General features: G+C 41.2%; 1 protein-coding gene across 1 annotated transcript in view; it reads right to left on the reverse strand.

Annotated features, from left to right (window-relative positions):
• Window positions 1–6,318: 6,318 nt before the first annotated feature.
• Window positions 6,319–25,535, reverse strand: part of LOC137299419 (phosphatidylinositol 4-phosphate 5-kinase type-1 gamma-like) — a 114,272-nt gene continuing 95,055 nt past the window's right edge. The window contains exons 16-17 of the mRNA XM_067968151.1: window positions 24,785–24,932; window positions 6,319–7,849 (exon numbers count right to left, since the gene is read on the reverse strand). Coding sequence (XP_067824252.1) covers window positions 7,847–7,849; window positions 24,785–24,932 — 151 coding nt within the window. The 3' untranslated portion in view covers window positions 6,319–7,846. The remainder of the gene's footprint in view (window positions 7,850–24,784; window positions 24,933–25,535) is intronic.

Below are 25,535 nucleotides of genomic sequence, written 5' to 3' on the forward strand. Positions count from 1 at the left end.
ACACATTATTTAACAGAAATCACAGGACACCATTTAAATCCAATTTCTTTTGAGTTTTTAAACAATGGAAAACTCCATACATCCAAATCCTTTAAAATTTCAACAAAAACAAAGCAATGATATGCACATCAAGTACAAGGTCTGATATAGATATCTAAGGAATCAAGTCCATTGTCTAAGCTTATAAATTGTGCAAAGCACCTCCTCATATGGACATATGTTCAAACATAAATAAAGACAATGATAAAAAATGGGCTGCTGGAAGTATGAAGTTGTTTTCTTTTTCTCTCTACATGTATACTCCTCCCTGAACCATTCTAACTTAAGAGAATAGAACGGTCATTGATCCACAGAAAATACCTCATCCTTTTAGTCACCAAAAACCTTGTGTAGACAATCACTAATTTCTCATGGGTTTACAGTTAGTGGTAGAACATCTGTACGTGGTGCTGAAATAGCTTCTGTGCACCAAGTGATTTGAAAAGATCCACTGAACAGAAAATGCTGGAGATTCACAGCAGTTCCTCAGAATCTATAAAAAGAGGACAAGTTAACATTTCAGGTAGAGAGCCTTGACTAGAACTGACGAAGGATCTCCACTGAAACGTTCACATGCTGATCTTTTTTTAAATTGCTGACCGAGCTGCTGTGTGTTTCTGGCATTTTAAGATTGCGAACTTTTGTGCGCTCTTTTTTTTTTAAATGGAACAATTCCAAAAGAACAGATAGAAAGATTTGCATTTATCTAGCACTTTATCACAACTCAAATATCCCAAAGTGCATCACATACAATGAATTATCTTGAAGTGCAGTGACTGCTATGTGGGTAAATGTGGCAGCCATTTTGTTCATAGCGAGCTCCCACAGGCAGCAATTGGATAAAATTAGTTTATTGTGGAAAAATTCATGTTTGGACTGGACTGGACTGCTCTGCACAGAGAAAACAAAACCAGATATCTAATTTTTCATCTGCTTTTTTCCTCACTTTTCATGCCAAATATATGAAAATCATTTAAAAAGATCCGTGACAATTAACTTGTTTGACATTAGGTGTTTTCTGTTCCTGATTACTCTGAGTAGGTGGTGAAATTTAATGACTGATGAAAATTAAAAGGTATTTTTAAATTAAATTTGAATTCATTAAGGATTTTTAAACCCCAAACAACAACTTGCATTTATATAGCGCCTTTAACATAGTAAAACGTCCCAAAGCACTTCACAGGAGCGATTATCAAACACAATTTGACCCCAAGCCAGATCGAGAAATTAGGACAGGTGACCAAAAGCTTGGTCAAAGAGGTAGGTTTTAAGGAGTGTCTTAAAGCCTACATTCTGTATCTGCTGGCTCAGCTATTATTTGTTACTTCTCTCCAGCAACACTAGCAGGCAGTTATTGTTATTGCAGCCCTGAAACCTGCATGGATGTAAAACAAACTCACTTCACATGGGAGAAAATGGCAGCAACTCCAACATTGTGCAAATATATGCCATGCAAACACTTTTACATCTGCAATAAATCGCCAGCCAAGAGGCTCAAAATTAAATCATCCCTGGGTACTTGGGAAATGTATTTCAACCTCCATTGCTAATTAAATGTAAAATTGCTAATTAGGTCTGTGTTATGTAGGGCAGCTACAAAAAATTTTAATACTGAGCCTGAAATGGTGTGGTTATCAATAACGCCAAGGCTCAGGATGACCTAAACAGGGTGATAAATAACCAAAATTAATAAAAATGTGTGGTTATTCTGGTTATAGGGCACAGACCACCTGCATTTTCACTCCAGCTGCCAAAATATTAAGCAAAAATGCAAATGCTGAGGATCTGAAATAAACATAGAAAATGTAGGAAATATGCAGAAAGTCCATCAGCATCTGAAGAGAAAAGACAGGTTAACCTTTTGGGTGTGTCCCTTTGTATTTCCAGCATTTTATGCCAAAATATTAATGATACAATACTGTTATCAACTGTGTGCAAAAAAAAATGAGGAGAAAGTAACAAGATTTTGTGAATGCAGCTGTTATATTTTCATCCAAATTTGATCACTCTGTTTGGAAACTTAACACATTTATGGAGCAAATTGACCTGGGCGACATGAATGCAAGTAATGTGGAAGCTTGGTTGTTCAATTTGCATCATTTTTAAGGGAAGTCTCTTCTGTTGGAGAATGCAGTCACAAGATCTCCATGCACCCGTGGGCAAGATTTTAATCCAGCAGTTCTTTTTTGTTGAATGGAGACATTACTCTCACCCTACCGTTCCAATTTTCTCCCCCCTCCCACCCCAGGCACTAACTGGAATCCAAGTTCCATAGGGATCAGTTGGCCCCTGTGCCTCACTTACGCGGCCATTAGGCACATGTGCATCTAGGACTGAGTGCTGACAAACTAGCAAACTGCAGAGGACATTGCAGCTGAGCGAAATCATGTCCACAGGGACTTTCCAGTGCGGATCAGTGCATAGGGATTGAGAAAGAGAGTCCTGGCTGATCATCTCTTTCCCTATTTTTTTTTTGGCAGGGGGGGGGGGGGGGGAAAGGGGTAGAGAAATGAATCTTGGAAATAGTTACAAAAATCAATTATGTACATATACATATTATGCCTTTTAAAATAGATTAGCTTTACAGTAGGCACACAGCTGGGGAAGAAACATGAGAAAACACAGTCTACAAATCATTTTAGTGAAGGATGGAAGGACAGAATTCATATCCATGCATCAGAGTCTCCGTCTTTCCAGCCGCACCCACCCCCCCACCCCACTTCTGTTCATATTGCCAATTGTAGAGATCTGATTTCTAATGCCTAAACAAATGCAACAAATCAAGGAATTTTAAGTATTGGATAATTCCACATTAAATCAGATACTTCACATTACACTGGACTAGTGTTTATCCTGGGTTCACAGCACACAGATCAAATCAGCCCCAGGGCGATTCAAGCCAAACACTCGACATGTCTGTTATTTAACTTTTTTAAAATGTAAAAATACATTTAAATGATACATTAACCAGTGAACAGACTGGGTACAAGTAAACTGCATCAGTACATGTCCTTAAATTATTGTGAAAATACACCTTCCTCCAATTCCCAGCCTCTGGATGACATGAGAGCACATCAGTACTGGAAGCATACATTATTCCCAAGCCTCCACAATCAGGGTGCTTCCAAATTCAGTACATCAGTAGTCAGAAGTTGAGCAAATTCACTGCTGGAGAAAACAATGATTCATCACTGGAGACCCTCACATAACATCCAGTGGCTGTTAGCATCCGGAAATTTTCAAACAAGAGAAAGTTTACAGCAAAATAAGCCACAACTCAATTTTAAATCAATTTAGGGCACCAGAAATTCAAACAGCAGCTACAAAGTAGTAGTCAGGAAAACTGATACACAGGGGGAAAACAAATCAAATAAACTTTCTGATGCAAGTTTTATGCGAGTATTTAATTTTTTTAAAAGTTTAATTTAGAAAATGTTTGAGGATTCTGTATACGAGAACTGAGGTCTATTTATAATATTGCTCAGTGGGAGTGGTATAAATTAACAAATACATATTAGCTAAGAGGTACTTGACCATGTATTGATGGGTAAATCACATATTACAAGCGGATAGTATCTCGTTAAATTTTTGCTAATGCCATTTATTGTTAGTCCTTCAGTGTGATCGACACTGTGAACCAATGGAACGGTGCAGGTTGGCAGCTGGGTACCACAATGACTACCCCATCAGCATAAAAATAGACCTAAATAAAACCAACAAAATCAGCAGCACAATTTTTTAAAACCCCGCAGTGATTTTTAAGTAGCAATTTAATGCCAGCAGTTCAGGCAGCTGTTAAAAACCAAAAAGGGCTTTGCTGTTTCAGTTTAGTACATCAGGACTTCTTGGGTTACTATTTCATTATTACTCGCCATACAAACGTACAGCAAACCATGTCCAACCACCTGAGCGACTGTCAGAAGATAATCACATCTTACCTTCAATTTTTCTTTGTTTTTGATTTCTTAATACAAGGTGAAGGATAGTTAGTATTGGGCACAGTGAACACTTCACAGCTGATGCACACTAGTGATCAGTGCTCCAGTCAGGTAGAATAAAGGGCAATGCTCCCTCTGTGCTGCTCTAGCTGCATACCTCTACCATTAACTTTACAACACCACTCATACAATATTAATGGGACTTTCCATTGGCCATCTGTACACTTGTGGATAGGACTCCTGATCTAATGCACACTGAAGTGTGATTGAGTGTATATTTACGTCCATAAAAAGGTTGAGGCAGCCCAACTAATTGAACTCAGGACTTGTAACAACTCAAAGAGAAGAAACAACAACACTACATTCATATAGCACCTTTCATGGGATGAGGGACTTCAGTTACGTGGAGATACTAGAGAAGCTGGTATTGGTCTCCTTAGAGCAGAAAAGGTTAAGGGGAGATTTAATAGAGGTGTTCAAAATTATAAAGGTTTGATAGAGTAAATAGGAAGAAACTGTTCCCACTGGCAGGTAGGTTGGTAACCAGAGGACACAGGTTTAAGATAATTGGAAAAGAACCAGAGGGGAGATGAGAATTTATTTTTTAAAAACGCAGCGTGTTATGATGTAGAATGCACTGACTGAAAGGGTGGTGGAAGCAGATTCAAAAGTAACTTTCAAAAGGGAATTAGATATATACTTGAAAAGGAAATTGGATATATACTTGAAAAGGAAAGATTTGCAGGGCTATAGGGAAAGCAGTGAGTGGGACTAAATGGATAGCTCTTTCGGCACAGGCACAATGGACCGAATGGCCTACTTCTGTGCTGTAAGATTCTATTATTCATGTCCTTAGACGTCCCAAATTGCTTTTTGAAGTGTAGTCACTTATGTAGGCAAATGTAAGAGTCAATTTACACACAGCAAGGTCCTACAATCAGCAATGAGATAAATGAACTATTAAACTGTTTTTGGTGATGTTTGTTGAGGAATAAATGTTGGCCAGGACTGAAGGAAAACTGCTCTTCTTCAAATAGTGCCATGCGATATTTTATGTACACCTGAGAGGGCCTCAGCTTAACATCTCATCTAAAAGTCAGCACCTCCAACAACATAGCACTCCCTCAGTACTACATTGAAATGTCAGCCTTGATTAGATTACACAGAATTTACAGCACAGAAACAGGCCTTTTCAGCCCAACTGGTCTATGTTGGTGTTTATGCTCCACAAGAGCCTCCTCCCTCCCTATTTCATCTAACCCTATCTGCATATCCTTCTATTCCTTTCTCCTCCATGTACTTATCTAGCTTCCCCTTAAAGGTATCTATGAGTCTCAACTACTCAGTGTAGTAGCAGTTCCACATTCTAACCATTCTCTGAGTAAAGAAGTTTCTCCTGACAAGAATGTTGTGTTATAACTAGGGACAGTGACTATCAAATTCCATCTTGATCACAAAGCATTCTGGAATTTGTTTCAACCAATATTTTGGGAATCATACTCCACGATTCAGTTAATTTTTCCATAAAAACTGCAAACCAGTGGCCTTGGTTATAAACTATTCAGTATCTCTCCATACATCTTCCTACCAAACATCCTTCTCCCCTTCCCCGGAATCTACAACAATGCACTTCAAGGTTTGCTGTACATAGATTAGTAGCCTGGAGTTGTGTGTTAATATAACTGTACTGTAACCTAGTCTTTAAAAATTCTATCAAGATATATTTCAAATTTAAAAGTTAGCTCGGTACAGACAGGCTTCCAGTCTCAGTCTTGTGAAAGGCCAACACTGCAGTAAAATTAACTCCAAGGGTATACACAATTCCAGGCTGACTAAAACTCAAATTAACTTGCACACAAAGCATGAAATAGAATATGGCACTACTACTGCAATGGCCCCTCTCACAACACTTGCATACAACCAGTTACTAGCCTCAGATGCCCAGGAATCCATTGGATAGGGGACACAAAAAGACTCAAATCATTTAAGACATGGAGTCAAAGTTTTTTGCCTTTGTGTACCACAAAGTCTTGGGGGCCATATATAAAGTTTAAAATCCATGAACTCATTATCTGCATATATCACAAGTTGCTGATACTAACAGATTTTGGTCCTCTTATTTAGAATTTATCCACCAATAAGGCAACAGCACTAAGAACAGGCCATTTCAAACTTCCAGGCCAAAATTCAAACAGGACAAACTAGTGAGTAAAAGATACAAGCACAAATAGGACTAAGTTGCCTGTGCTTGAAGGGGCAAATTGCCAGGGCTAATGGGGCCACAGTTGGGGGATGACATGACTTGGGGGGGGGGGGGGGGGGGGGGGAGGGGGGGTGGACTGTGGGTTCGTGGGTTCTTTCTGGAAGGATGATCTGGGAGGGGCCAACTAGCCTCGCTCAGCTCTATCTATTTTGTAACACCCTAGACACAATCAATGCCTGAAAAATTGCATTAATAAAAAAGGAACATACAAGGTTTGCAAAATAAAGGAGACAGCCTGACTGATCTGGCAGCTCATTTTATAGCCACTTCAGTGCAAAGTTGATAGTTATAAGAGAATTCATCATATATATTTTGGAATTTATCATACAATAAACAGATTAAATGTATGAGTTATAACAAATTGTTTAAACTTTCTAGACATTTCAAAATTCAAAACATTAAACTATTCAATTTTTTATTGATGACAACATGTCTAGAAGAGTATAGTTTGTTAGGAAAACAGGAACACTCAACATGTGGACTTCAGAAACATCTATGTGTCACAGAAGCAAAGGGGATGCTCTTCAGAGTTTGGGGCTGAAGTACATCATTGGGACAGTGTAGAGGAAAGTTTACTCTACATCTAACCCATGCTGTACCTAACCTGAGAGTACTTAGCCATGCAGTATACAGGAAGCTTTACTTTGCATCTAACCTGTGCTGTACCTGACTTGGAGTGCCTGAATCTGACCCGGTGTGTCTGATTTGGGAAAGTGTTCTATCCCATAGTACAAACATCCTTCATCTTCATGAGCACAAAAAAAAATCACAAGTCATAAAAAGACATGCAGCTTCGGAAGGATTTCTTTTTATATACGGGGTTTCTGATTGATTGCTCAAATCACCACAATACTGCTCTGCTTTCCCTCCCCCACCCCCATGAAAAATAAATAACAGTTAAATGGCTGAGAACTGCATATTCAGCATCATTAAAGAAAATGTACCTCTGCCATCAGAGGCATGTTCAGTTTTGCATTGTGCTTCCAAGTTTATAGCTACCAGTGTTTCTGTATAACTCAGCTTAGTACTTACATTCACAAACAAACAATGGGTAGATTAACACCAGAGGGGAAAATAACCTCAGGACAAAAGAAAGAGCTTGATTGCTCACACATGATTTATACAACTGGAATCACATTGCCATAAGCTGCACAGATCTTGAATATTAACAAAAAAATATACATTCACTGTGAGGTTGATCATGGCACTCTGCAATCGATTTGTTAGAAGAACAGAATTTAATCGAACAGGCCTTGGCTGGACACAGACTATACAGCAGTGATTTGTCACAGACAAGCGACGACCACATAGAACCACATGATATGGTTGCTGTGTGAGCAGAGTTGGGCAGAAACATTGTTAACACTAACTAATAAGTCCCCCCCCAACCGTGTCATAGATCCCATTCCCCCAACATAAACTCTGTTCCAGCGGTTTGTTCTGCCCGAGTTTCACATACTACACGTTGTAACACACAGGGCCCAGCCGCAATCAGCGATGATGTCATATCACTCTGATCCAATGGAGTGAGGCAGCTTCTGACCAAATAAGTTGTTCCTCTGGAAGAACTTCCCTCTTCATTCTTCAAAAATCATCTGCATAAGATTTACTGATTAAAAACAAAATACAGAGTTACAAAACTGATCAATTGTAAGCCAAACGTCAATATGAGCATGTATTCCTTTTTGTTCATGAGGGTGACGGCTCTTGGTTCTATAGGTGCCTGCAGGCCTCCAGTTCCTCACCATAAGTAATTTAGCAATTACTAAACCATTAAGGGAACTTGTACATCATTTTTGGTGTAACGACTTAAAAGTAGATGAAATCATTGCAGGCTTCTAAGCCATTTGTTCAAGATCAAATGCCTTCATGTCACATTGCCCACTGTGCTGGTTTGGGGCACTAACATTATGAGGCGCAGCTTACTCAGTGAACCTCCACAAGAAATCAGGGATGGACTCATTGTATTGCTCTTCTATCACATGAACCCACTGACAGTGCTATTTTTAGCTGCAATGGCTTATCTAATGTTCCAATTTAAAATGTAAAAGGCTGTTCCTAATTACCCATATTGCAAACCAGTTGGTATTATTTGTAGCTACAGCTCTTTCACAAAGTAGTTAAAACAACCAAAATTTTAGTTATAGTAAATTTTATGTTCAACGTAAAGGATGTCAGTGCTGGGAAATGGAACACTTCCCATTTCAGTCACCTACTGCAACATAAAACACGCCCAAGGAGGTGTAGGACAGACAAGATGCAGAAGAAAGCTCCCTCTACACTGCCCTATCAAGCACTCCCAGGTCAGGTACAGCATAGATTAGATGGAGAATAAAGCTCCCTCTTCTGTCTTCCAATAATGCACCTCAGCCCTTAAGTCAGAAGAGTGCCCCCTCCTGCAACAGTGCAACATCTTTCTATTTCCCACACCATTTCTGAATGAGTACCAGTTAGTAATAAACATTGGGCTGATTTGTGAGCCCATGCTCACTAGGATCGAAGCTACCCAAACTCATTTCACATAACTTCTCTACAGCCTGAGACAAAGGAGACTTTCATTCCATCAGTCTGGGCTAGAGCACGCCCCAGAGGTGTCTAACCCACTGCAACACCTCGTGCCCCCTCCCAAATCCCAGTAACAGTGAGTTGCTTTAGAAAGCTGATCACTTGGCTAAGGTAACTTGGTCATCCAATTCCACTGTATTTAAGACCTGCTTGACCTGTGTGGGTAATAAAGACCAACAGATATATTGGTGCAATTTCCATGCTCCAACAGTTAACTACTGCAAAAACAGCTGGACAGTAGGCAGTGCAAGGCACCACACCAGTATCAATTTCTCTGCAAACATGTAGATATCATGAATATGTCCAATAAATTAAAGGCCAATTTGAGTTTATTTTGCATCATATTTTTCATGTTCTACAAAAGCAAGGGACAAAAATTGGTCACCACAGAAGTTTACAAGGAAGAAAAATTGATATAACAGTGGCAAACCCACAGCCATATACATATAGTACTGGAAAACAATAGAATTTCACAAGCAACCAGCCAGCCTTAAAATAACCCTTAAACTACTGGAATATTCGTTTTGTATATTTGTGCAGAAGGACAATTGTGACAATATTTCAAGTCAATTTTTCAGGCTTCTGTTAACTCTACGACCTCATGCTGCCCAATAAGATTAAGGGTTCAGGAGAAGGCTGTGAACTTGTGACCACATTGTTTGAGAATATTAAAAATAAGTTTATAACAAAAACCTTTCGGATCAGGCTACCAAACACTCCCTTTACTCATTACTACAACACATGCACTAGACAAAGTTGCATGATCTCAAAATTTTCGCCACAAACCAGAGGGAGCTCACCTTCAAGTGGTCATAACAGGGGAAAAAAGGCCCACATATAGCTATCATCAGTCATAATTGGAACAGCACTGAGAGTGAGTTACCTGTGTGCTCTGGCTAGGAAATGGTGCCCTACATTCTAACACTGACTAAAAAAATGTCTATTTAAGAGCCTTAAAAACAGTTGCATTACATTAAGTAAGTTGAGTATGTTTTCTGGGAAAAGAGACTTCAAGTGATCTAATTGGAGCTTTCAAAATTATGACAAAACTGATCTAGGCAAATTGTTCACTATTGTGAAGCGTTTAGATACCAGTTCAAGATGCGAAGGTTAGGAAGAAGGAGGAAATTTTTCACCCAAAGGTGATCAAGTTGATGTGGACACTATAAATGGGTTGAGGAGGCAATTAGATGTATTTCTAAAGAGAAAAAGAAATTGAGGTATATGGCAAGAGGGTGGGGGTTGATTTATGAAAAAAGGGATTATTTTTGGACCAAATGACCTTTTCAGTTCCTAAAAATTTTTATGTTCTTATTTTACAGTTTCTCTACAATGTTCTATTTGTTGCTGATTATTCCTGTCCAATCTATGTTTTCTAGAGGACACTGCAGATGTGTACAGGATGGGGACAGCGCAAGTACTGTGGATGCAGAAACTTCACCGGACATCTGATTTCTTTTTTTAAAAAAAACTGGTGAAAAATTACAGTAACTAAGGTCCCAGTTTAAAAATCCTGCAACCACTGGTTTGACCTTGCAACAGAAAATGTGGTGGTATATTAAATAAAATACTGACAGCATCTTTCTGAATGGGAAATTCTGCTGCTGCAATAACTTTCAGAAGTTTAAAACATCTTTTTCATCAGACACTTAAATAGGGAGCCCTTTTGATTTGTAAATGAGAAAAATTGAGATCACAAAGCTTTTGTATATTTTACCATACAATAATAATGGCATAGTAAAATACCATTATTAAAATACCGCTCAATGTCACCATACCCAAAGCCATGCACCCTGCGTTAGTGCTGAGTTGAATGTTCATTGTATACCAAATATGTTTCATCTGTACACTTTATTTGGAAATAGACACTTGACAGACACTGACCAAAGGGCACAAGGGTATTTCAAAGTTCAGCAGTATATCACACTGAGTTTTATTTACTCTATAAATATTAGCTTGTATAAAGGAGAAAGGCAAAAGGAGAATAAGTTAATGAATAAATTGAACACCATTTGCAGTATATATTCGACTCAGTACTAATCCTACATATCACCAGGTCTGCTGAGGCACCTATACTTAAAGCAAGCTTTGAAAGGAACGGGACATTACACTTACAGTTTCACTCTCTCCGTCTGAAACTGAACGGACACGAGAGCCATAGTGAAGAGGAGAGTAAATCCAGGACCTCTCTTCTGTACACTGAATAACCGGAATCAACAGGAGACACAAGAACAGAAACAATGGAAAGCAACAAAAATGAGAAAGAAGAAAGACAGTAATGGCAGGTGAGAAACAGGTCATATGTTACATGTATATCTAGATAGAGTATGAATACAGGAAGGCTCGAAAGAACATTTCAGCAGGACTGCTGATAGCAATGAAAACCTTTTTGTGGCGCAGTGTCTTGCACGTGCTTTAGTAAGACAAAATTGATCATCCCCATAAAATGTTGATTTCTAGCAAGTGTAAATTCACCTTAAGGAAAAAATTGGGTATATTCAGCCTTATTTTGGTACATTAAAATAAAATGGTACAAAACCATTAACACCAAGTCCAGTTTGTGTTCAACTTGAAACCAACATTCCTTCCATCTCTCCAATCAAGGTGATGACTAGTCATCACCCTTTCCATTCTGGTCTACTAATATTAGCTCAATCAATGGAAATCAACAGCACTCCCTAGCAATTTTTTCTTCGAAAGCAAATGACTTGCATATAGGAACTGCTAATAGATATTGTCGCAACTCACGAAAGATTGCTAAATATTTTGCATCATTAGTGTTTGATTACAATGCAGTACCTCTTTCTCATATAGCAGGACACAATGGGCTGGAAATTGCTGTGAGCGGCGAACGACCCACGCTCGCCACTCCTTACATACTAACTTACCCATATTGCATCTGCCTTCTTTACTGCAGGAACTTCTAATGTGAACCTGAAAAGAATCCAGCATTAACTCCCGCAAATTCAGGACCAAGGCGGTGGGAGAGGATATCTCTCTCCCCTCGACCAGATTGCAGCATTGTTGACAAGCCGCTGAAGAGTCGAAACCTTGAAGTGCAAATTACGAGTCAAAACCGGGAAGTGAAAGCTACAACAGTAAAATCATTGTAAAAACAGTTAGAGAAAGCAAAATAAAGAGAGGGTAAGAAATATCGAATTAAAAGACGGAGATAAAAGACAAAGAAAAAGAAAAAAATTTCAGTTATATGTTTAAAAAAATGTCCAACTATTAAAATCGCAATGAAAGAGACTCCACATTTTTTAAATTTAATTTTCAGTGCCAGAAAGATTGTTTGGCAATCATTAAGACTTACCATAGTGTTAAAACTTAGTTTAGACCTGATATATTTGAGCGTACCTTTTTAAGTCGATTTTAGTGGATACTTACCACGTTCCAGCAGCAAGTTCACGTTCCTCTATTGATTCCAATGGACAGCCAGCTGATGATCTGTCAATCCGTGGAGCTCTCACATCACTAGTGAACCAGGAAGAGCAAGTTCCGGATTTCTGCGTTTGACTGCGCATGTGCAGTCACCGGAACTTGCTCTTCGATTTTGCTTTTAATAAACGGTGTGCGCTGTTAGGCTCACCGTTATTTTAAAAGCAGTTTCCAGCCCACCACTACAACTATATCTATTCTTGCACAGAAAGGGGCAATAGTTCACTAAGTTTCTTGTCAGTAGCTGAGCCAAACAGACCAGGAATATTCTAGGCTCAATCCCTTGGCTGGGATAAGGTAGCTCATCTCAGTCACTTCATGAATATAAATTAAGAAGCATTGAGTCATAGGCTTTACTCACAATCTACTTAAACTCCACTGGAGATGTAACCAGCCACAAGATTTTTTTTTATTATAGCGAATTTAGGATATCCAGTGTCAGCACCAAGTGTTCCTCCGGTCAGGTAGAACATGGGTGAGATAGATTAAAGCTCCCACTCTGCTGTCCGATCCAGTGCTCTCAGGTCAGGTACAGCACTGGTTAGATACAAAGTAAAGCTCCCTCGACACTGCCCCATCAATGTGCTTCATCCCAGCCTCAGCAAAGTACCCTCTACTGCAACAGTGTTACATTTTCCCTTTTCTAGTAACAGCCATCCTGTGAGATTGCCAATTTAGTGCCAAAAGAGACAGTTTTGCACTATTGGCTCATGGACGCTAGCAACCATCCTGAGACTGCCCAAACTCATCTCAGAGAATGCTTGCAGCCAGAAGACGGAGAGCCTTTCATCCCATCAATCTGATCAGATTTCAAACCAAATCTAAGAGTTGAAAAGACACTCAGTGCACCACCAGCTATTAATTTATATTGTTAAAGTATTAAATGGCTGATAATGGCAGCAGAGTCTAGAGGAAGGAAAAACAGAAACTGAGGCTATTCTTATAGCATTTTTTCCAATAATTTATTCCACTTCTGAGGCGCTCTGTGATAACATGCTCAATCACAGTGAAAAATATAAACTTAACATGTTTGATATATCGCCCATCACTTGTAATCCCTTTTTAACCGTATAATTAATTAACCTTTTTACCAATATGTATTGGATACATTGTCCACTACTTATAATGCCTTTTAAGAATATAACTAATTAGCCTGTTTACCAAAATAAATCTGTTTATGTTTCAGCAAATCTCTGAACATTACATTTCAGGAAGCTTGTTACTTCTAGATTCTGAAATTTGCACTAGTGACTGTCAAAGAAATAAACTTCTATTATCTAAACCATATTGGAATTGGTAAGGAGGACAACGTAATAAGTAATATTTTCTTATGACAACCAAGATCCAACGTATCTTGCCAGAAAAAGTGTTTGTAGCTGAAATGCTGGATCAAGAAATCTAAGTACGTTTTTCAAGCTGGCTAAGTATTGAATTCAAATCCCATTTCACATTTCAACAATGTTATGCTTATATGTCACCAAATTTTGTATCTTTTCATGATTCGATTTATATACGTAAACTAAATGCAGGAAGACAAAAAGCATTGAGTTTGTGGCTCCCCAGTCTAAAATAAAAAAACCCTACATGTTATTGTGCCAATACGAACTTTTGGGAACAAAAATTGCTTCTCTCTTCACCCTATAGAGGGGTCCAAAGTGGCAGAATTTTGCTAATACAGCTCTATTGACACACCAACATTGGTGTTGGTGAAGTAGAAGATGCTCTGCTGCAATGAAAATGCACCCCAAGTTTCCACATTGGTTTAGCACTGCTCTATATTTCTGCTACGAAATAGTGTGGGCTCAAGACTAGTTTCAAACTCTTATAAAAGATGGTATGGTAAACTAGGTTAAAACTAAAATTAAGAACATACAAGTGCTGAGCATAAAACAATGAGGTGATGGAAGATAACTCAGCAACATTCTAGGAGGATTTTTAAATAAAAATAACCAACTTACACTCTCATCAGAAACTGAAGTGGCTCGGGAACGCCTGCGGTGTGGAGAATAAATCCAGTACCTTCCATCCGTAAACTGGATGGTGTGAGAAAAGTACGACACACAAACAGGAAAGGAGAAAGTGATGTTGAAAAGAAAGAATTAAAACAATGCAAATGAGGAAAACAAAGCGAAAATCACATGCAAAGTGGTAATGTTAACAAAAAGTAAAGCAAGAATCCTAGTCCTAATTCTGCTTTACCTGAACCTAAAATATCCCAGGATACCGTAGCTATAACACTAGCCTTCACAAAACTCATCTCAATTTTTAAGTTATTTGGGGACAGGGTGGAGGAAGGGGAGGTTTAGGAACTATGATGCTCTGGGAAAAGAACAATTTGAGCTTCACTCAACTGGCGCTCCTTTCTATGCTTCCGCAAAGAAGTGTTTGCCGGTCTGGCCAGTTGTCCAAGGAAGGAGCTGTTTCGTGCATCACCTAAAGCTGTTTTTTTTTAAAAAACACTTAGTAAAGATAGGCAGAAACAATACCAAAGGAGGAATTAAGGCCCACAGAAGGTTACGGGTAGCATGGAAATTGGATCAAGTGGGTTGAGAAATGGTAATGGGGTAGAGGGCGAAAGGAGGAAAGAATTATGATGGTCTTAAACTATGTCCCCTGCAGAGAAGAATCACAATAAGGTATTCACACAAACAACAATCAGTTTTTTTTTCTATACATAAAAATGTAATCTAGGGTGATCAACGGCTTTACATAAATAATTAATCTCTCACAGTGGGTGACTTGAGATAGCTAAAACTAGTGTCACTGTAAAGCTATTAACTAGGTTGGATGATTCCTCCTAGGTTCCAACATCTCAGTTTTGCGGTGACTAGTTCTGTATTATGGGCACAGTGTTCAATACAGTAGCACTGCCCTGTTTATGTGGCTGGAAGCTCCACTGCATTATTGTATTGCACACACATCTGGGCTGCACTCATTTATTTATTCTCTAATCCAGTACCAGCATGTACTGGTATACAACAGGTGCCAGCCAGGCTCAGTGGTCGCTCTCTTGCCTCCGAACCAGAAGGTTGTGTGTTCAAGTCCCATTCCAGAGACTTGAGCACAAAATCTAGGCTGACACTCCAGCGCAGTACCGGGGAATGCTGCACTATTGGAGGTGCCGTCTTTCGGATGAGACGTTAAATAGAGGCCCCGTATGCCCTCTCAGATGCATGTAAAAGATGGCACTATTTCGAAGAAGAGTAGGGGAGTGTTTTCAGTTAAGGGGAATAAGCCACAAATCCCACTCCTCACCATTATCCTATGAAGCCTACTGCAAACAAGTGTGTGTGGACATGAGATTACACCAGAATCTGGCTCAACTGTTATCACCCCTATGGTTGAATAGCATGCCAACACTCATTGTCTAGGCTCATATACAAATGAGCATGTGGGTGAGGTACCAGAGGATAGTCATAACCTGTAACCCAACACCATTCCAAAGAGGAGGGAAGAAACATGGTAGGAAAACAAGGAATAATTAAAACTATGGGTTGAATTTCTTTTAACTCCCTAGTGACACATAATATACAAGAGAACAACTTCTTCCTAAGTCTTTTTACTAGCACTTTCCTCTGAATGCATTTGTATTCAATTCCTAAACTAGATAGGCATCTGTAAAAGAAGGCCTACAGCATGCACAGCCTTGTGTTTAAATGGCAAAGATGATCAGGTTTAATCTAATAAAAAGAGTGAACAGTATTTTTGTGCTGGGAGCCAATGTGTAATTCATTTAGCAACAGTGGGAAAGCAAAATAGTTAATGCACCATAGCGGAGAAATCCAATGTAACTCCCTACATGGCAAGATCTGAAGCTTTGCCACATCATCTGGTGAGGTTCAGCAACCAGTGTGTGTTCAACTTGCATTGCTCCATACGCCTCCTGGTGAGGCCTTCAGCAGTGCTGTGGAGAGGGATCTGGGACTAGATCTCCTTCCATACTTTCAGTTAAGGTGCTTTTACTTTTGTGCCTGTTCAGAGATGCTGTTTCAGGACAGTGATTTTCACACACTATTATCCCATTTTTATATTGATTTTATATTATACTAAGACCTGCTTTCACTGGATCTTTCCAGGCACAGGTCTTAATGAATAACGGCAAGTGGGGTTGCAGCTGGCCGCACCAGACCTGCATATCAGAAGCCTGTGCTACGTGTAGGCCGTGCGCAATTTAAAGCAACCTTAGTCTGTGAGTTGGGCGCGAGTCTCTGAAGCACTGCTGTGCTCCACTCTGCAATAACAGGGTACGGTAGCATAGTGGTTATGCTATTGGACTAGTAATCCAGAGGCCTGGACTAATAATCCGGAGACATGAATTCAAATCCCGCCACAGCAGCTGGGGAATTTAAATTCAATTAATTAAATAAAATCTGGAATTAAAATACTAGTATCAGTAATGGTGGTCATGAAACGACCAGGTTGTCGTAAAAACCCATCTGGTTCACCCCCTTTAGGGAAGGAAACCTGCCGTCCTTACCCGGTCTGGCCTATATGTGACTCCAGACCCACAGCAATGTGGTTGATTCTTAATTGCCCTCTGAAATGGCCCAGAGATCCACTCAGTTGTACAATCTCGCTAAAAAAAGTCATAAGAATAAAACTGGACAAGCCACCCGGCATCGGACATGACAAAGGCAAACAAAGCCCAGTCTACCCTGCAAAGTCCTCCTCACTAACATCTGGGGACTTGCGCCAAAATTGGGAGAGCTGTCCCACAGGCTAGTCAAGCAACAGCCTGACATTGCCATACTCACAGAATCATACCTTTCAGCCAACGTTCCAGACTCTTCCATCACCATCTCTGGGTATGTCCTGTCCCACCGGCAAGACAGACCCACCAGAGGTGGCGGTAAAGTGATACACAGTCAGGAGGGAGTGGCCCTGGGAGTCCTCAACATTGACTCCGGACCCCATGAAATCTCATGGCATCAGGACAAACATGGGCAAGGAAACCTCCTGCTGATTACCATCTACCGTCCTCCCTCAGCTGATGAATCAGTCCTCCTCCATGTTGAACACCACTTGGAGGAAGCACTGAGGGTAGCAAGGGCACAGAATGTACTCTGGGTGGGGGACTTCAACGTCAATCACCAAGAGTGGCTCGATAGCACCAGTACTGACCGAGCGCTGAAGGACATAACTGCCAGACTGGGTCTGCAGCAGGTGGTGAGGAAACCAACACGAGGGAAAAACTTACTTGACCTCGTCCTCACCAATCTACCTGTCACAAATGCATCTGTCCATGACAGTATTGGTAGGAGTGATCACCACACCGTCCTCGTGGAGACAAAGTCCCGTCTTCGCACTGAGGACACCATCCAACGTGTTGTGTGGCACTATCACCGTGCTAACAGATCCAGCAGCTCAAAACTGGGTATCCATGAGGCGCTGTGGGCCATCAGCAGAACTGTATTCCAGCACAATCTGTAACCTCATGGCCCAGCAGCCAGGGGATCAACCCTGGTTCAATGAGGAGTGTAGAAGAGCATGCCAGGAGCAGCACCCGGCGTACCGAAAAATTAGATGCCAACCTGGTGAAGCTACAACTCAGGACAACATGCATGCTAAACAGCGGAAGCAACATGCAATAGACAGAGCTAAGCGATTCCACAACCAGCGGATCAGATCAAAGCTCTGCAGTCCTCCTCATCCAGTTGTGAATGGTGGCGGACAATTAAACAACGGGGAGAGGAGGCTCTGCAAACATGCCCATCCTCAATGATGGCGGAGTCCAGCATGTGAGTGCAAAAGACAAGGCTGAAGCATTTGCAACCATCTTCAGCCAGAAGTGCCGAGTGGATGATCCATCTTGGCCTCCTCCCGATATCCTCACCATCACAGAAGCCAGTCTTCAGCCAATTTGATTCACTCCACGTGGTATCAAGAAATGGCTGAGCGCACTGGATACAGCAAAGTCTATGGGCCCCGACAACATCCTGGCTGTAGTGCTGAAGACTTGTGCTCCAGAACTAGCTGCACCTCTAGCCAAACTGTTCCAGTACAGCTACAACACTGGTATCTACCCGACAATGTGGAAAATTGCCCAGATATGTCCTGCCCACAAAAAGCAGGACAAATCCAATCCAGCCAATTACCGCCCCATCAGTCTACTCTCAATCATCAGCAAAGTGATGGAAGATGTCGTCGACAGTGCTATCAAGCGGCACTTACTCACCAATAACCTGCTCACCGATGCTCAGTTTGGGTTCCGCCAGGACCACTCGGCTCCGGACCTCATTACAACCTTGGTCCAAACATGGACAAAAGAGCTGAATTCCAGAGGTGAGGTGAGAGTAACTGCCCTTGACATCAAGGCAGCATTTGACTGAGTGTGGCACCAAGGAGCCCTAGTAAAATTGAAGTCAATGGGAATCAGGGGGAAAACTCTCCAGTGGTTGCAGTCATACCTAGCACAAAGGAAGATATTGGAGGCCAATCATCTCAGCCCCAGACATTGCTGCAGGAGTTCCTCAGGGCAGTATCCAAGGTCCAACCATCTTCAGCTGTTTCATCAATGACCTTCCCTCCATCATAAGGTCAGAAATGGGGGTGTTCACTGATGATTGCACAGTGTTCAGTTCCATTCGCAACCCCTCAGATAATGAAGTAGTCCGTACCCGCATGCAGCAAGAACTGGACAACATCCAGGCTTGGGCTGATAAGTGGCAAGTAACATTCGCACCAGACAAGTGCCAGGCAATGACCATCTCCAACAAGAGAGAGTCTAACCACCTCCCCTTGACATTCAACGGCATTACCATCGCCGAATCCCCCACCATCAACATCCTGGGGGTCACCATTGACCAGAAACTTAACTGGACCAGCCACATAAATACTGTGGCTACAAGAGCAGGTCAGAAGCTGGGTATTCTGCAGCGAGTGACTCACCTCCTGACTCCCCAAAGCCTTTCCACCATCTACAAGGCACAAGCCAGGAGCGTGATGGAATACTCTCCACTTGCCTGGATGAGTGCAGCTCCAACAACACAAGAAGCTCGACACCATCCAGGACAAAGCAGCCCGCTTGATTGGCACCCCATCCACTACCCTAAACATTCACTCCCTTCACCATCGGCGCACTGTGGCTGCAGTGTGTACCATCCACAGGATGCACTGCAGCAACTCGCCAAGACTTCTTCGACAGCACCTCCCAAACCCACGACCTCGACCACCTAGAAGGACATGAGCAGCAGGCACATGGGAACAACACCACCTGCACGCTCCCCTCCAAGTCACACACCATCCCGACTTGGAAATATATTGCCGTTCCTTCATCGTCGCTGGGTCAAAATCCTGGAACTCCCTTCCTAACAGCACTGTGGGAGAACCTTCACCACACGGACTGCAGCGGTTCAAGGCGGCAGCTCATCACCACCTTCTCAAGGGCAATTAGGGATGGGCAATAAATGCTGGCCTCACTAGCGACGCCCACATCCCATGAACGAATAAAAAAAAATGCAGAGATCCAGAGTGGAAATGGGGGACCAGCCCCAGATTTTACTGCGCAGAACCTGGTTCCATTAATCTGCCAAAAAATTCTTAAGACACATTTTTGTGGATCTACAATACAGTGTGTTCCTAGAACCGGTACACTATGGAGTGCAGCCAGAGAGAGGAGCAAAGTTTGTATTCCCAGCTGTACTTCCATCGTGTAAAAGCACCCAAGACAATGCATCACACAGGAGGATGTCAAAGAACTGAAAACAACTTCCATTAGAGAGAATATAATGCTCTTCAATGAAAGATGAAAGTGGAATATAGAAATGAACTGACTAATCCTACAAAATAAATTCAGTAGCATTCAAGCTGAAAACTCGAGAACTGTCAACAGACTGGCAGTGTTGTCTTAATATAGATGCAAATTCCCATCTATGGACTACAATAGCAAAAAAGTTTCGAAGTAATCTCAGACTCAATATAAAAAACATGAGGCTGCATTTACACTACAATTTGCATTGGTGTCAAACAGCTTTACTTTGCACAGACATTATAGTTGTAGCAAGGGTCTGACATGGAAGAGGGAGTCCGACTCTGCCTCCCTCCAGAGTCAGATTAGGCTCGGACACTGGATTTACACTAATTTCTTTGCGTAGTTCGGATGTAAATGCAGCCTGAAAAATAAAACCAGGCCATGTCACATCAAATATAAATCTCCATATTCAAATGATTTTCTGTTTCATTAAAAAATAGAATGAGTTAATTAGCACCAAGTCAGAGCACTGTACATAGCAGAGATATTTGCAGAGATAAGTGCGTTTCCTGAACCTTGAGTAAATTCTCTAGTACCAGGAGATAGGGTGAGCTATTTCCCCATTCAGTTGTCGATTAATTGTGTGATCGCCAACCTATGAGACCAGTTTTACCAGGTGATTAATGTTAAACATTAAGTGGCCTACATAAACCTAATAGGAGAACAAACAATGATAGTGAGCAAGCGAGAGAAAGAGACAAAGGCGATGAGAAAGCACAAGAGAGAGAACCATGAGAGAAAGGGAAAGCAAGGATGAGAAAGAGCAAGAGCAAGAGTGCGAGAAAGCGGAAAAGCGAAAGCACGAGAGAAAGAGAGAACAAAAGGGAGAAAAGAAAAGAATAAAAAGACCAAGGAGAGCAGGAGGGAACAAGAGTACGTGGGGAGCCTAAGCAAGTGCACGCATGAAGGGAAGAGAACAAGACAGACAGCCAGCCTGAACAGGAAAGTGAGAGCAAGGCAGGAACATACACAAATGCACAAAAAAATGGCACAAAATAAAGATGGCTGCAACAGGATCAGTCTAGCATGAGCTGCACTGTATACAGGTATATCGCTAATAGATGGGTATGTACACAGTGGTGATGATACACTATGAAAAATTGCTTGTTGTTAAACTGTGTGCAAGAAGAATCAATATTACTCCACCAGAGTAAACAAGTAACTCCTTCATGTCTCATTCCCATTTTAACGAATATCATTGTTAGTACCTAAAGTTTTAACATGGATTAAAAAAAACAGCACTGGGTGATCTAACAACACAGCAACACTGTTGAACAAAGTTTTGCTCATCAACCAAATACTGTTAAATTTAAGGTGCTACTTGGCCAGTTTTTGTCCAACCGAGCCAGGCAGGTTTTTGAAACTGCTGGTCAATCATGCTCCTATAATAGACAATATATTTTGGTGTATTAAATACCTCATTTCATATACAGATCTTAAAAAGTTCCCCTCATATAAAGTTTCCCCTCCCAACTGTGCAGTGCTCATGAATGTTCACTATTCTTTTTCCTTTATATGCAGTAAATATTGTGCCTGTTGTAAGAAGACTATCCGCTGAACTGGGTATGTTTGTTGCTTAAACAAAAACAATTATCCATCAGAACTAGCCACTGTAATTGTACCAATGATTCTGACAGACTGAGGTTGATCAAAAGATGCAAGAGAGAAGGTTTCAAAGTCCAACAAACTCACTATGTTTATTAGATATCTAGCTAGTGACCACTGCAATAAAATAAACAGAGTGTCCTATTTGGCGCTCCACTGAAATCTTTTCATCCAGCTTTGGGAGTACAAGTAACCCAAAATACTTATGCTCTGACCACCCAAGAGGTAATGGAGCTGTGGGATGTTACTAGTGAAAGACAAGGAAGTATAGATGGTATAAATGGGTTCAGATGTCCACTTGGTGCACAGGTGAGAAAGGATTAAGTATATGGTGCGGTGGGTAGGAGGGGTTACGGTCGATCTGAAAGGCTGGTTGGGAAGAATGGCATTTCCCAGTTTCTAAATATTCCAATGTTATAACAGAAGAAAAGTAGCGCAGGACAGATTTCAGAGAGATTTACGAAAATTATAGAAACACATTGGTTTAGTGAAAAGATGTGGTAATGTGAAAATACAGTTACTCTGCTCAAAGGTTGTTGGATTTGAATTCAAAGTTTTAGCCACCTTCATCTGGTTGGAGATCAGCCAGTTTCACCTAAACTTCAACAGGTACAGCAATCATATTCCCCTTGCCAAAGGTGCTGGTCTTGTATTGGGGTCGGTTCCACAAGTAACAGCACTCCCAAAGTATTTTGTCCGAGTGACCATTCCTCACGTGTATACCTAGTTAGTGTGAGTCAGCAGGATATTCTACCTCGGGGAGCATCAAAGCAGAGCCCAATCCTGTCCTCACAGGACATCCATATGCACATGTTCAAGCAGGGGTCACTGGACTGGGATCAGAAACAGGTGATTTTTAAAACTGTATCTAGCTCAAGGGTGCTCATACCAATTGCGCCAATCTGCTGCTGACCTGGCTGAGAATAGCTTATTTAATAGTTGGAAAGGAAACCTTCTAGGATTTGTCTGTCTTCTACTCCAGGCTGTGCCATTACCAAGGGGAAGCTAGTGATTATCTTTTAACTTTACTTATTGAATAATCATGTATGCTGTCTTAAGGCTATGACATAGAGATTCAGATATCATTTCAATGAAAGTCAACCTCCAGTCACACGAACCCCTCCCCTACAATGTGCGCATTTCCCCCTTTACACTTCATTTATATTTTGGAGGCTTTTTTGTGATCAAGGTGAGGGGTATCAGAGATCTTTGTTTAAAAACAATGTTGGGATCTCTGCAACTGGGGGAGATTACGCATTCCCCATGACCCCCTGCTGGGCCTCCCTTGGTGTATGCAGTTACAAAAAAAGTCCAAACTGCTTGCAGTCAACTCTTAATCAAAGGCCATCCAGGGGGAGAACTCATCTCTTTTTCCTGGGCCTAAGAGAAGGCATGCATGACTCCCGCTGGACAGGAGCCAGTCATATAAAAACTCTTGCTGACTTCTCGACAATGCTGGTTCCCATTTATCAGCTGGTGAGATTGAAGCCCTATTAAGGGAAGTCTATCATTTAAGGACATTGCTCATGTCAAACTTCCGGTGATGTTGGTGGGATTTGAATCGGAGGAAACCTTAAAACCCAACACCTCAGCACTGGGCTAACTCAGTTGTTACCCTTTATAACAATATAATAAATTTGTTCATTTTATTAATATTCATTCCCAATTTCTGACTCTTCATTTCGAGTCTGCTGCTGTTTTCTCTGTGGAAGTGAATGGAATAGTTTATCACATGATCCAGCACGTGTTGCAAGCAGTACATTTTTTTAAACTATTCCTATCGTCACTGATGCTCCAAACTTTACAGCAATTAAAAGTTTAATTATAGTTAGAGATTATTCATTTGAATATTCTGCAACATATTTTTTTGGTTGCCTAGGTGTCTGAAATGCAGAAATTCACCATCATCCAAAGTCTGAAAACCAAGCTATTGAGAAATCCACAGAGGTACACTTTCTCTGTTTGCCCAATGTGAACGCACATTTTCTCCCCATAGGGGCACACTCCACTTACCCAAGTTCAGAGATTTTGCAAGTTGGTAAAAGCCAATGCTCAAGTGCGTACAGGTGTTACGCTGGAATTTAACCAGCCAAAACCATGCTGCCTATCAGCAGTGCGCCACTGCTAGCACCTAGTGACAGTTCTACCTTTCTAGGTCCCATTAATGAGCCTAGCTGGCCAGTCAATCATCAGTGCCCTGGAGTCCTGCATGGCTCAGATATCAGATTACTAAGTCTGCCATAGAAGGTTGACTCTATTCCAATTTTCCATCATCAGGCATTTCAATCCCAAAGAGACACTGGTTTACCTCCCCATCCTCCAAGTAGGGCAGTCAGACATTGATCTTCAGGCACGGATATGCACGGGTTTGAGCCTTTACTTAGTGGACAACAGATACCTGGAACTTCTCACGAGCAGTACAGTGAACAGCACAACTACCCATAAAATGTGAGCTGTGCTGGGCACCATGCTGCTAGATTAGGAGCTGTGGTATGAATAAAGAATGTAAAAGATGCAGAACCTTAACAAAAGATTTTACAAGGTAGGAGCTCATACTCTAACTGCAGATGCAAAGGCAAGCAGTTATGCCAAGTTTAAAACATTAAGAAACTTTCAAATCAGTTCATTTTGTATACCACACCCAATTCCAATAATTCTGGAATGCTCCACTACTGAACGAGACTAATTCAGATTGTGTAAAGTTTGGTAAACGTGACAAAATCCTCATGCATGGTGGAGCTTAAGGAAAGAGATTCACTGTTTCAAATATAGCTGATGCCAACATCATTGCAAGGAGAAGCTAGGACGAACCAGCTCTTAGGTTGGAGTTATTATGTACCTGGCTCAAATTCAAGCGAGACATCTTCCTGGAGGGGTCTCTTGCATCAGGGCTTTGCTGCATTCGGTAGTTTCCTGAGTTATACTGCCACTTTTGCATTAATACACCCAAAAATACTTCATATGAAGGTGGCAATATGACTGTATCCTTTATGAACATAGAGTGGCTGGTTGCAGCATGTAATTCTTAAAACACACACTTCAGCCAAAATTTTTTACTTCCTCTGGTAGAGGACATGTTCACAAAGTTTCTTTGTACGTTATCTTATTGACAAACACATTACACCTGCATACAAATCAGTCAAAATTGTTCTTTTCAGCAAACTGAAGGGTTGTTATACTCACAAAGTATATGTCTGTTACGAGGACCTCCTCGTCATCATCCTCTTCTGCCTCCTCAGAGGCATGGCTGGCTGCCTCAGAGATCTGGCTCACAGTGTCTGCTTCCAATGTAACAGTGGAACTTGTACGTGCAGATGCCGATGGAACTTCCCTAAAAACAGAAAGATTATTGTTCAGGATTGAGAAGAGACACACGCACAATACTGGGGACAGCATGCTAATACACAAATACACATGCACAGTTATAATACTGGGGATAACGTGCAAATACACAAATACATAGGCTCAGTTATAATGCTGGGGGAAGAGTGCTAATACACACAAGTATGATACTGGGAACAGCGTGCTATCATACATACGGGTATAGTACTGAGGACAGTGTGCTAATATCCTGCCGATGTAAAGCTTTTTGGTATGCTGGAAAATCCTAATTTGATAAGACTTTTGAGTAATTTATTTGATATGGCAAGAGGAAAGGACTGCCACAAAAGCAGCCCAGAGTAGTCATTTACCATCCCGTTTACCATTCAAGGAACACCCAAGTCATCTAATTTGAATTAATGTTATTTTGGTCAAATTATAAGCACAAGAGGTCATCTCCCATGGTGTTGCTCACAGATGATGAGAGAAGTAGCTCCAGAGTTGGGTTGGAGTGCAAGTGGCATGGCTGCAGTCGGGCTGGCAGCTCGTGAGGAGGCTAAGAGGTCGGTTCAAGAGAAGGCGGCTGCAGAGCCGACTGTAGTCAGGTAGGGGA

Source organism: Heptranchias perlo, chromosome 29 (genome assembly GCF_035084215.1).
Source record: "Heptranchias perlo isolate sHepPer1 chromosome 29, sHepPer1.hap1, whole genome shotgun sequence".
Lineage (NCBI taxonomy): Eukaryota > Metazoa > Chordata > Chondrichthyes > Hexanchiformes > Hexanchidae > Heptranchias > Heptranchias perlo.